Below are 13,356 nucleotides of genomic sequence, written 5' to 3'. Positions count from 1 at the left end.
GAATGGATGATTTTTAATATGGTATAACTCCTCTTGGCATCTTTTCTTGACTTGTTAGTCTGCTTGCCCTTAATGAAGTATATACAAGTATTGAAATTAGTAAAATATGAAGTATTGAGTACTCCATCATTTACTAATCTCTCAATCCTTTCAATGGAGATGTGTCCTAATCTCTAGTGCCATAAAATAGATGAGTCTTCATTTATAACACAACGTTTAGTACTTATTTGAACATGCATAACATTATGAGTAAAATTATTTTGCAAATTTAAAAAATAAATACCATTAGATAAAACACCATTCGATAAAATAAATTGAAATCAGAGTTTTTTAAAAAGTAAAATAATACCCAAATGGTGTAAGTCTTGAAATAGAAACTAAATTTCTAGAAAAATTGGGAATATAAAAAGTCTTTTCTAAAATTAAAACAAAGCCACTCCTAAGCACTAATTCGCATGTTCCAATTGCTTCCACATGCGATTGTATCTTATTTCCCGAATAGATGTGACACTCAGCTCCCACTGGTTCCCTCAGTTTTCTTAATCCTCGTAAGGAATTTGAGATATGGGTTGTAGAACCAGAATCAATCCACCATATGTTATAACTAACATAAACCATATTGGACTAAAAGAAAACAAGTGAGATTGATTTACCTTTCTTTTGAAGTCAGCTCTTAAACTTGATACAACCCTTCTTTAAGTGTCCTTTCTTTTTACAAAAGAAACACTTGGACTTTTTTTTATGCCAACTTGGAATTGCATTTTAACCTTCCATTTTTGCTTGACTAGGACCATCTTCTTTCCTTGAGTAACTGTCAGTTCACTCTCTCTCATCTCTAGTATGAGTCTAGCCTCTTCCTGATCACATATAGTCAAAAGCTTATTGATAGACCACTTATCCTTGTGTGTTATAGGAGATCTTAAATGAGCCATACTGAGGTGGAAGAGTGTTCAATATAAAGTGCACCTAGAAAGATTCAGGCATTTCAACCTTAAGTGCTCTCAATCGAGATGCTAAATCTTTCATCTTGTTGATGTGATCACGTACACCTTTCATGATAATGAGCTTCATTGATGTGAACTTCATGATTAGGGTGCTAGCTAATGACTTTTAAGAAGTTTTGAACTGTTTTTCAATAGTTGTTAATAATTCTTGGACATTCTCATAATGCTCAATTGAGCCATAAACATCAACAAGAACCCGACTCTTTACAAACATGATACTTAAGCAATTAGATCACTCCCAATTTTCATACAGAACAAGATCAACCTGAATGCTGGTTTTAGTAATATGTGGCTCAAATTTCCTTATGGCATAGTCAATATCCAAGCACCTCAAAGTTCTCACTAGTTAATTTAGGGAAATCTACTCCATTATCAGACATATTCACAGGTTGTAAAATTGCAAAATAAATGAACATGCATGCTTAATAAAAATTTGAGGCAAACATAAATTATAATTTACCAATGCAAATTATGTAAATAATGAATCTAGTGACATAAAAATATCCTGTGGGCTGAATTTTTAATTCATAGATCCATTTTATGATAGAATTATTTACTATCATTTTTCTATAAAAATTATTAGATTCATTTTCATAACTCCTCCGGGAAATTAAAAAATCATCTAATAATTTTATCTTAATAAATTATGCAATGGAATTTAATACCTATGCTTTTTTATGTGATTTTAACTTTAATAATTTTATTTAACTAAAGATGTTGTGGCTAGCCTTTAACTAAGTAAAATTATGAAAATCACTTAACTAGATTGTTGCTAAGTCATTATGCAACATATACTATCTATAAACCTTATGAGATCCTTACTACAATAAATAATTTCACTTAATTAAAGTTGTCGTAACTAATTCTCTAATTAAATAAAATTATTTGGATCTCCGTACATATATTCTAAAGTTTTATTAATAAACACCTTATGCAATAAGTCTAAAATTTTATACACCTAAAACTATAAACAATAAATTTCTAAAATTTTTCACTAAATTATTTATAACATCATTAATTTTAGAAATTTCATTTAAAAAATCCAATGATTTTACACAAAAGTTTGCAATAAAAATTCTCAAAAAAAAATGTATAAAAATAATTAAAAAAACATGACATTATTATTTTGAAAAATTTACAAACTTTTAAAATCAGATAAAGTAAGGATAAGCCATGCTCGGATACCAAATGTTACCATAAATAATGGTTTACAATATAGTGTAGCGAAAAAGATCGAACAACAATACCTACAGCCATTGCTTGAACCAAATGTCAAAATCTAAATATTGTAACACCATTGTCGAGCACATCAAACCATCGACGAGGACATCTAATTTAGTTGTACGAAAAATTTAAAACCGCCAAAATCTTCAAAGCACTCGAAAATTTCACTTGATGAAATTTTTTTTTTTTTTGTTTGTTTGTCTAGTTGATGTTTGTAATGGTGGTTACCCAACAAAAAAAAACCACCAACTATACATTTCATTTTCTCTCATAGAAAGATGTAGAAGTTGAGTACAACAAAAGTGGGAATGAGCAGCAAAACGTGAAGGTGATTCCCACGAGCCAATAACGGTCACTGGTGTCCTGGTAAATGATTATAACTGCCTATAAACTTTTTTGTCATATCTACGGACCCCCCCATAGTGGAACAAGCTACCAGTCAACTACTCACTTTGTTTTCCACATTTTCATGTCGGAGATGGAGCTGTATAAGATTGTGGCCATATTTGTTTTCGTAATCAAAAGCTTAACAAGTCCTAGCTAGGTTTACTGGTAAGTACAGAAAAAGTCCCCATTATTTTTGAACCAAGCAAGTACATTTAGTCTCAATATTAGCTTACCTTATCTCTTGAGAGCTAATTAGCCATGGATGAGAATTTAGAGCTGAGGCTTATTGCAGAACGAGAAGAAGAAGAGAAAAGTGATCTGAAGAGAAGAGTTTGGGTTGAAACAAAGAAAATATGGAGTATTGCTTTTCCAACAATGTTGACTAGAGTCACTTCCTATGGAATGATTGTTGTCACACAATCATTTCTTGGTCACATTGGAGAAGTCCAGCTTGCCACTTTTGCACTCATTCAAAGCATTTACGTACGGTTTATCAATGGTATTCTGGTTAGTAATAATTTATAGATCTAATTAGTTAACTTCACATTCTGGGTTTTTTTTTTCTTTTTGGATCAATGTATTTGATTGAATGCTCTCTCATTAGTTTCATGTAATTTGAAAGATTGGAATGTCGAGTGCGACTGAAACACTATGCGGGCAAGCATTTGGAGCAGGACAATACCACATGATGGGGATATACCTGCAACGATCCTGGATTGTGGATGGCCTTACGGCGACGGTATCAGTCCCGCTATTGGTTTTCGCTTCACCCATCTTCAAACTACTCGGGCAGGAAGAGGAGATTGCGGAAGCAGCTGGGAATATATCTCTGTGGTTTATCCCAATGCTTTACCAGATGGTGTTTCAACTAACCATGCAAATGTTCCTCCAAGCTCAGCTCAAAAACTTTATTGTTGGATGGCTAAGTGCTTTTTCATTTGCTCTTCACTTGTTATTGTCATGGATCCTGGTTTACAAGCTAAACTGGGGTGTTGCTGGGGCAATGGGTTCCTTGAATATATGTTGTTGGATTATGGTTGTAGGGGAGTTTGTGTTCATCTTAGGTTGGTGCCCCAATACATGGAAAGGATTCTCCAAGGCTGCCTTGTATGATTTATGGCCTACAATAAAGCTGTCCATGGCCTCTGGCCTCATGATTTGGTAACTTATTATGATGCGATTTCACTTTGTTACTGCTTTGACATGATATGATATCAGTAGGTGATTGTTTTGGAATTAACAGCTTAGAGTTGTGGTACTATGCCGTTCTTGTGCTGCTGGCTGGATATATGAAAAATGCAACCATTGCCATCGATGCATTCTCCATCTGGTAACTTCATTTTTTACTTTACGTTTTCCCTGCTCCAATATTTTACCAAGTAATCAAATTGATCTGCAGCCTCAATGTCAATGCATGTGAATTCATGATCTGCCTAGGCTTAACTGGTGCAGCAATGTAATCTCTTTCTTTCTCTATATATTGTAATTCATTCTTAACCCTTTATACTAAATTCCTTTATTCCATCATTATATATGATATAAATTGTGTTGGTTTTTTCAGAGTTCGGGTAGCCAACGAACTAGGAAGAGGAAATGCAAAAGCATTGAAATTTGCAATAAAAACAATAATGAGTGAATCAATATGCATTGGAATGTTATTCTTTGTATTGTGTTTAGGGTGCGGGCGTCAAATTTCCTACTTGTTTACAAGTGATGAACAAGTTGCACAAGTTATATCATCTCTCTCAGATCTTCTCGCCATCTCAGTCTTGTTCAATAGCATTCAAGCAGTATTAAGCGGTAAGAACTAAATCTTGTCCCCTTCTATATATATTTTGCTTTTATTTATATTTTCTTTTTCGGGTTTTTTTTTTCCCGAGAATTAACCTTTCTTGTGTTGTGCTTATGTTAACATTTGTTTTTTATATCAATGTTGATGTTGATAAAAATATGTTTGTGCAATTTCAGTATTAAATCTATGGCTATTGGTATTATTCATAGATGAATCTACTACTAAAATATAAGAATGTTTTAAGTCTAACCAAAATTCTCAATTGTTGGAACCTCACAACTATACTTTTTATGAGTTAATGCACAATTTGCCCCTCAAAGTTGCACTCAATTATTACTTTGGTACCTAAAGAATTTATTTATCAGTTTGCTACCTAAAATTTCTAAGCCGTTGTCAGTTTGCCTTAGCCGTTAACAACATTAAAAAACAAGATGACGTGACACGCAACCACGTCACCTAAATCCTACTTTATAAATATAAATTAAAATATGGGAAAATTAAAAAATAAAAAACTCTCAATTTTTTTAAAAAATAGAACAAAATATAGAATTATATAAAATTTCCACAAATTAAAAAATAATTATTTTATTTTTAAAATACATAAAACTCAAAATATATATTTTCCAGAAATTTAAAAATATAAATTTAAAAATATTTTCTTTTTAAAAATACATAAATTAAAAAAGAGTGAAAATATAAAAAAATTGTCAAAAATTGTAATTTAAAAAACAAGAAAAATATGGAAAACTTTTAAAATATGAACATCACGGCAGTCAGTGGAATGTAAAATTTTAAAAATTGTGATTTTGGTTGTTTTTTTTTTCTTTATTTTATATGGGAAGAAATTGTTAAAATAAAGAAAATCAAAATCATTTTTTTAAGTTTTATATTTTCATTCACCACCAATCTTCATATTTTAAATCGTTTCATATTTTTCTGAGTTATTAAATTATTTTTAAAATTTTCTGAATTTTGGCAATTTTTTTGCAATTTTATTTTTTAATTTATTTATTTTTAAATAAAAATGCTTTTAATTTTTGGAAATTTTATATAACTTTCCATATTTTTATGATTTGTTAATATTTTTTTGAGATTTTTCTAAATTTGGTTGACTGTTTTTTGTATTTTCTCTTTTGTGTTTTATGTACTTTTTAAAAATAAAATAATTATTTTTAATTTCAGAGAATATCATATAATTATATATATTTTGAGAATTTTCTAATTTTTTTTTATTTTTCTCGTTCTTTCCAATTTTTTTTGAATTCTTTTTAAGAAAATAAATTTTGGGAGAGCGTGCTACGTCACCCTTTTTTAGCGTCGTTAACGATTGGGGCAAACTAATAATGGATTTGAAACTTTAAGTACCAAACTGATACAAAAAAAATCTTTAGGTACCAAAGTGATAATTGGGTGCAACTTTGAGGGGCAAATGGTATATTAACCCTACTTTTATTATAAGCTTTCTTCCTCAAATAGTTTCACCTTAGAAAATTGTCATTAACAGTTACCCGTAATACAATAAAACATGTGTTTTTTTCACTAACAAAGTATTCCTTGATGATACTGAGTACCAACAATGAGGAAGGAAAAAGGTAAGCTTCAGGTCACTTGCGTAAGCTGGGGAGCTGTAATGAGAAGGAGGAAGGAGAATGAAGGAGCAGATAGTGGCTTGGCGAGGATCCTTGTTCTCCCATGTACTTGGACTTATATAAGGGGTTTCCTTTGTCTCATAGTGCCATGTGGCTAGTCGTATGGTTGTACAGATGAACCAATGCCATGTGTCAAATGGGCACTGCTATTGCAGGTTGACTGTTGTTATGGCATGTGTTGTGATGTCCTACCTATGTCATAGGTTGCCTTATTCTGGCATCGTCATCTCTTCAAGCATCAAACGACAAGTCGAACCCCTAATCCTTGGACGAGGAGTAATCGATAAATAGGTTTAGGTGAGGGGAGTCTTGCGAGGGATCGTTCAGAGGGGTTCTATATGGACCATTTGTGGGCTCTACCACAGGTCTCCCGTTGGCGGGGTATAACAATTGTCCCCTCGGTCGAAGGGAAGGTTATAAAATAACCTACCTTGAGACCTTCTTGAGGATTAAAGGATGTGCGAGGTGGGAGAGTTGAATTTACACTCACAATGGCTCGTGGAGGGGCTCTTGTGAAGTTTGGTGTTCTGATTGTCAGAAAGATGTTGTAAAGTTGAAAAGGCAACTTCTTGTACATGAGAGTAACGTTGAGAGGAGAAGGTATCACATGTTAATTGTTTCAGACACACACATTGATTGCCATGCCTTACATTGCATCATTGAGAAATGATGCTAATGATTATCTTTGCAGTTGTATCTTTTTAGATGTCATGTGTTGAAAGAGGAATTGTCCATGAAGCATTGTGTCTGCAGCCATTTTGAGTATGCCATTTGATCGAGGGGCTTTAAATACCCCTCAAAATTGAGCCATAATTCTTACTTTCTATTTTCAAAAATTCTCTAAGTTTCCACACTTCTTGACTTTTCAAATACTTCTTTTTGTTGTCATTTCTTGTTCTTTTTCGTTCATTTCCATTGCCTCTTCACCAGTTGGAAGTTTGTTTAAGCGCTAATGGTGTGATAGAAAAGGGTAAGTGATGATTTCGTGTTTCATTTAAATTTCATTCATGGTACTGTAAATGACCAATGGTAATCGAGGAGAAGAGGCTAGTAGTAGCATTGGTGGCGAGGGTGGTCGAAGGGGAAAGAAGGTGTCGCATTTGGAGAGTGAGATAGTTGATTGTGTTTCATTTGAGTGCACGAATGAAATTAATGAGATGTGAAAATTGTTGCTCTATCATGGGATTCAATCGGATAATTATCAGTACAAATTTAGAATCCCTTGTGGTGAGTATCTGTTAAGTCCGGTGAGTAGGCCAAGTCACGGCAGAGGAAAGTACAACCTTACCTAGTTGAGTCATGTTTAGCACCCCAAGAAACTTATGAATAACCTCGCAAGACACCCCTTGGCTAAACTTATTTACCTATGACCCCTCACTCAAGGACAAAGGGGCCCACCTGTCATTTGATGCTCTAAGGCACGACGAAGTCAAAACAAGACAACCTATGACTTAGGCAAGACCACGCAACACCTACCATAATCGACAACTGACCTGTAATAACAATGCTTGTTTCGCCCTAAACTCTAACTTATTCACACAACCATCTAGCTCGTCATGTGGCATTATGAGATAAATGAATGATGCCATATCTAAGCCTAAGCACATGTGAGAAAAAGGATCCTTGCCAAGTCACTCTTTCCTTCTCTTTCATTCTTCTTCCTCTTTCTCATTGTCAACTCTCCACCCTATGCAAGTGAACCGGACCTTACTTCCTCTATCTCCTCCTCTCTTTTGGTACTTAGCATCAATAATTGGTGTAATGAGTGTAGATTGAACATGCGACCATAACTCACTCAAGTATTATCATCCTTGAGAATATTGAAGAAATAACCTAATAACCCCAACCAACCCGGAATCAACCTTAGCAAGCTCAAAAAAAAGAAAGAAAAAAAGCTATGCACCTCCAAACTCATCTTAACTCCAAGATAATGCCAAAAAAAAATCCACCCACTTGCACTAGACCTATCCCCATAACCCCTAGATATATCGTGGAACCTATCCTCACTATTATCGATACCCCCTACCATGGTACTACTCCTATTTCCACAGGGCAACACTAGTGCCCCACCAGTCGACCAAACATCCTAAACACCTATAATCTAGTTACCAATAATTTACCAAGATGTAAGAGCGAATTAAAATGTTAGAAGAAAAACTCAAAAAATAGCAAAGATTGTAGCAGAAGGAAAAATAAGGCAAGCATCAGTTGGGCTAGAAGAATGAAAGAAAGAGCAACAAGAATGCCAACACTAGTTGGACCAAAAGAATGAAAGAAATGAGTAAATTATTAAAGAACTTACAGCAGGTAAAGATCCCTTGTGACATGAGTACCAAGCCCATGAGGAAGAGATAGCTTAATCCTTTTTTGATGGACAACAAAACTTTATACATAAATATGGTCTTTTGAACCAACCTCTGGAGTGAAATAACCTAGTAATTCAACCCTTAAACCAAAACTGTCAAGGATAGGGTGCTCCATTAGAGAGAAAATGTAGGCATTAAGATGGGAAATCTAAGAAATTTTTAGTGCTAGACTAGATATTGTTTCATGGAGTTATTAAAATGAACCCCTAGCCATAAAAATATTGGCTTACAACCTCCTCTCCACATTCAAATTCTCTAAGGTGATGTTTAGAGGATAAGGCAACCGACAGGATCATTTGACTCATTATAATAATCACATGAACATCTAGAAGGTGTCAGATACAATAAAGTGTCGAGAATTCTCAATGACCTTCAAGGATACTGCTCAAGCACTGTACTTGTCATTACCAAAACGTTTTGTTCACACCATTGATGAGTTGGCGAATCTATTCATAAATAGATTCCTAGCCAACAAAAACCCTACAAAAATCCCCAACATACCTTATTTCCATTAAGAAATAGGGTAATAAGTTGTTCAAAGAGTCCATACGCCGATTCAATGTTGTTATTTTAACACAAAGGGGGTATCTGATGACCTAGCCATCCAAGTATTTATAGCAAGAAAGAGCCACCAATTTCTCAAATACAACCTAGTTAGTAATCCCTTGATAGACTCTTTGTACCGTATAAGGTAGTTATAGTTTTGCAGAAAGTGAAGAGATATAAAGAAATAATAATGGGTAGAAATGAAGCAAAACCAGGATTTCATGCGTCGCATATCTCATCCTCCTCACAAGTTTTTAACAACTCGCATAGAGGTCGACCCCCACTTAGTGATCATTGAGGTTAAAATCCAACTAGGGGTTTACCAAGGGGAAAATATTTTTTTCTCCCATTAGTTCACCCACCACTCAAGATTTGTAAGAGAAGATAGACAACGCCAACAACAACACACTAGAGCACCCTACAATAGATTTAGGTTTTACCTTGACCTAACAAGTTTGTTTCCTTAGCCAGGTAGAACATCAAGGAATCCTAGAAATGCCCCTACCAATGCAACCAAATCAACATAAAAGTAATTCTAATTTGCAGTGTCAGTATCAATATTCTTAAACTTGAACAATAACATACTCACAATGCTTTATGTATTTATTAAAGAATAGACTTTCTATTTATAAGCATAATGCATGTAGCTTCACTTAATTGATTGCTTAAGTTTCTTTGAAATACGACAAGCTTTTTGCTTTATCTTTAACTAGAACCATTCTTTAAATGTAGCTTTGATAATCTCTTCATATAGAAGCCTTCTCAATATGTTGGACTCTCATTATTTAGTTTATTTTTAAAGATAATTGTCACATTATTTCGATACATTATATACATTATAAACTTGAGTAAAATATTACCAATATTGAAAATGCTGAAAATAACTTGTTGATCAAAACTTATTTTCCGCCATATTGCAATAGAAAGTGATGCAACAATTCCTTACACATCTCCATGTATATGTAAAATTTAAGACATTAATAATTCATGTTAAAATTAACCTGACATTTTCGTGTTGTATTCATATCCTACATATATATGTATTCATGTAGTTTGTTTGAAAAGAAAAAGGTTTAATATCTAAAGTCTTAAATTGATGTTTCAGGTGTAGTAATTGGAACTGGATTCCAGAGCACAATAGCAATAGTGAACTTGGGATGCTTTTATATTGTAGGAGTACCTGTTGGAGTTGTGTTGGGTTATGTTTTGAACCTTCAAGTTACAGTAAGAATAATATTTTTTATATAGATTTATTATTTTTATTATTTTTAATATTTTATAGTTAAAACAATGCACTGGCATTATTTTACGTAAAAGAAACAACATTTTGTGATTAAAATCATAAAATTATCAAATTTGACAAAAATATATAATAAATGTTATTTTTAGATTTGGAAGCTAGATTTTTAGGTGAAAATAATTCTATTATCTTTAACAGAGAATTTATATTATTGAAATTTTACATGTTCTAAAAAGTAAAAAAAATATGATTATTTATTTTAAATTTTGGAGAATTTTATTGATGTTTTAATAGGGACTATGGATTGGATTGCTTAGTGGGGTGGCATTACAAATCATCATTCTTGTATTCATAGTTTGGAGAATAGATTGGGATGAACAAGTTGAAAATACTTCTCAACGTCTCAACCATTGGCTTTTAGAAGAAGAAGAAGAAGAAGAAGAAGAAGACGAAGAAGAAGAAGAAGAAGAAAATCAAATTCAAAGCCTACCTTGAGCTTAATTATAACTAAGAATTTTCATCTAGGTTTTTAGTTGCTTCATCTACAACTTTTTTTTTCTTTTAACTATGCTTTGGATGATTAGGTTGTTCGAAAAATAATCACTTCAAGTCGGATTGAAAAAAAAAGATGTTGAACAATTAAAAGAGTCCGACTATAATATTCTAAAATTTATTTTAATTCCATCATGATATAAAAAAGTTAATGTACTAAAAATAACCTTGATATGCTTTGTTGAACGAAACATTATTTTTTTAAAATTAAATAATATATATTTAATTTTATTCATAAAATCACTTGATATTAACTAAAATTATAAATACTTTTGGAAAAACCAAAATACCTAAGTGACCTGAGATATTAAATTGTCAATATCAATTTCAATATTTTCTTTTAAATCTTTGATATTTTTTTCTTTTTAACCAAAAATTTTTTGATAGGTTAAAATGGTTTTAATCATATATTTAGAAATTTAAATTAAATATAACCAGTGAAATTCTAACATATGTCAAGCTAAAATAAAAAGTCAAATTCTATTATTAGTCTTTATATTATATGATAGTTGCATATTTAGTCTCTATATACTAATTTTGTCAATTGTAGTCCTACTTTTCAAATTTCGAAATTTCAGGATGTAGAAAGTAGCCGTTAAATTTGTCGGGTCAAGTTATGCTATTAGTCCCATACTATATGTAAGTTGTGGATTTAGTCTCTATTTTCTAATTTAATCATCTTTAGTCCTTATAATTTAAGAATTTGAAATTTGAAGCATGACTCAAACATAGTTGTTGAATACATTAACTAAAGTTATGTTACTATTTTTAGTATTTTGTGCAAACAAAAAAATAGCATTTTTTTTATAACAAACTAACAATTTAAAGATGGCAATCAAGTGGGTTTCCATTGAGTTTTTTTTTTTGAGTCTTCTAGAGGTAATTACTACCACACCACGACAAATTAGTGATTTGGCAACAAATTTCGATGACACTTTTAGTGAAATATGCCGCAACACTTTTTTGGTATTCTTCATTTCCGTTTTACAGTCCATGATAGCAGTTTCTGGCTGCCCCTCCTAACAATGTCGTTCCCTAAGATCAAACTTACATTTTCTTCTTAGAAGTACAACAACATTTTACATATAATGGCATTTATAAGTAGAAACGATGCCATATAATTATTTCCAGAATGCGAGGAGTTATTCTGCTTGAAAATCTGTTGGCACGAGTTTGAACATTAGTTATAGCGATGATTATTGTAAGAACCAAAGTTACACAAATTGGTGGCAATTTATGGACCAATCGCTACAGGTTGAGAAAAATGTTAACTTTCACAAATGTATTTTTTATGTATACTTATAGCGGTGTTTTATGTACAAAATGTCATCATATGTTGCAAAAATTGGTGGTAGTTATTTATCCAAGTGTCGTAGAATGAAGAAAATATATCATATTTTTTAATCAAATTATTTTGTTACTTATAACAACATGTGACTAGTAAATCGGTAGTAAGCTTAAAGATTTTATGGCATTTTTATGGAAAATGTCACAAGTGTTAAATAGTGACGATGGTTATGATTTAAACATTGCAAAATGGTCAGTAATCAATTAATCAAATGTTGTTGTTTTGGCTTGTAGCGACATTTCTTATATAAGCATCACAACATTTTCTTTTCTCCGTATCTCCCCTCCTTTCCATTCGTCCATCCCTTTTTATTGATCTCTTTATCGCAAACCAACCAACCATTCGTAATAGAAAAATTTGTTTATATATCTATAAAGCAAAACCCTTTTTTTTTTCCAAACTTATTTCTTTCTATTACATTCTTCAACATCTAGTCTATTACTAGATAACATAATGAAGCTTTAAAATAGTTGCTGAGAAGGAGTGACAAGAGAGTGGGCACTCCTTCAAGAACTGCACTACAAATAGTAAACAAATAGAAGACACAAGAGTTGTGTGCGCAATTCAGTTTCTTACATCTGTAGAGCCTAGCTTAGCGAGAAATATTCACTATCTTTAACACTTACAACAAGTGATCCTAATCTATCACACACCCGTGATAATTTTCTAACTTTTTCACCTTGAAAGAATGATACTCTCACCATTAAATTCACCCCTGTGAATTTAGCAAGTAAAACCACAACAGATAAGGTCTTACTATTAAAATACATTATCTAATGACTTGATTTTAACTGGTGTTGTAAAATACGATTTTGAAACCCAATACTATGAACTAAGTTCGTGAAATATGAATAAAAGGATTTACGTATTTAATATCAAAATATATTAATGGTCGGTAAAGGAATTAAATCAAGAAAAATAAATTAATTATGGTTCAGGGACTAAATTGTAAAAATGCAATTGCTATTGAGTTTTAATTTAGAAAATATTGAAGGACCCATTAGCAATTATGTGAAGGACCTCATGGTTTTTTAACCATTATTAATGCATGAGAAAATGGGTGGGACCAAACTAATCCATCAATTTCCATTTAGATTATGAACATTAAACCTAAGTTAATTAAGTTTAATTGTCTATAATTAAGGGTATAAAAAATTAGTGGGAAAGAGAGTAAGATGATCATCTTCCCCTTTAGAATGTGTTGTCCATACCCTAAGAAGAAGAAAAAGAAGAAGAAGAAAACCTTCC

General features: G+C 32.2%; 1 protein-coding gene across 2 annotated transcripts; it reads left to right on the top strand.

Moving 5' to 3' along the window:
• The first annotated feature begins 2,736 nt into the window (after positions 1-2,736).
• LOC105804373 (protein DETOXIFICATION 24) lies at positions 2,737-10,926 on the top strand. Of its 2 annotated transcripts, none has more exons than XM_012636964.2 (7): positions 2,737-3,122; positions 3,238-3,776; positions 3,859-3,945; positions 4,015-4,071; positions 4,177-4,415; positions 10,074-10,192; positions 10,503-10,926. In XM_012636964.2, the coding sequence occupies exons 1-7, from the start codon at positions 2,874-2,876 to the stop codon at positions 10,701-10,703; spliced, it is 1,491 nt and encodes a 496-aa protein (XP_012492418.1). In that variant the 5' UTR covers positions 2,737-2,873; the 3' UTR covers positions 10,704-10,926. The 2 variants fall into 2 exon arrangements, with proteins under 2 accessions (XP_012492418.1, XP_052480456.1); XM_052624496.1 differs by having other exon boundaries at positions 2,976-3,122; positions 3,220-3,776.
• The last annotated feature ends 2,430 nt before the right edge of the window (positions 10,927-13,356 follow it).

This window comes from Gossypium raimondii, chromosome 11 (genome assembly GCF_025698545.1).
Source record: "Gossypium raimondii isolate GPD5lz chromosome 11, ASM2569854v1, whole genome shotgun sequence".
Taxonomy (NCBI): domain Eukaryota; kingdom Viridiplantae; phylum Streptophyta; class Magnoliopsida; order Malvales; family Malvaceae; genus Gossypium; species Gossypium raimondii.
Note: the sequence above shows the minus strand (reverse complement) of the source record. Positions and strands in the feature narration are given on the sequence as shown.

Excerpts from the sequence above, each read along its gene's own strand:
- LOC105804373 (XM_012636964.2), top strand. The coding sequence starts at position 2,874 with ATGGATGAGAATTTAGAGCTGAGGCTTATTGCAGAACGAGAAGAAGAA. Across the intron at positions 3,946-4,014 it reads ATCGATGCATTCTCCATCTG|CCTCAATGTCAATGCATGTG; the intron begins GTAACTTCATTT and ends ATTGATCTGCAG. Across the intron at positions 4,416-10,073 it reads CATTCAAGCAGTATTAAGCG|GTGTAGTAATTGGAACTGGA; the intron begins GTAAGAACTAAA and ends TTGATGTTTCAG.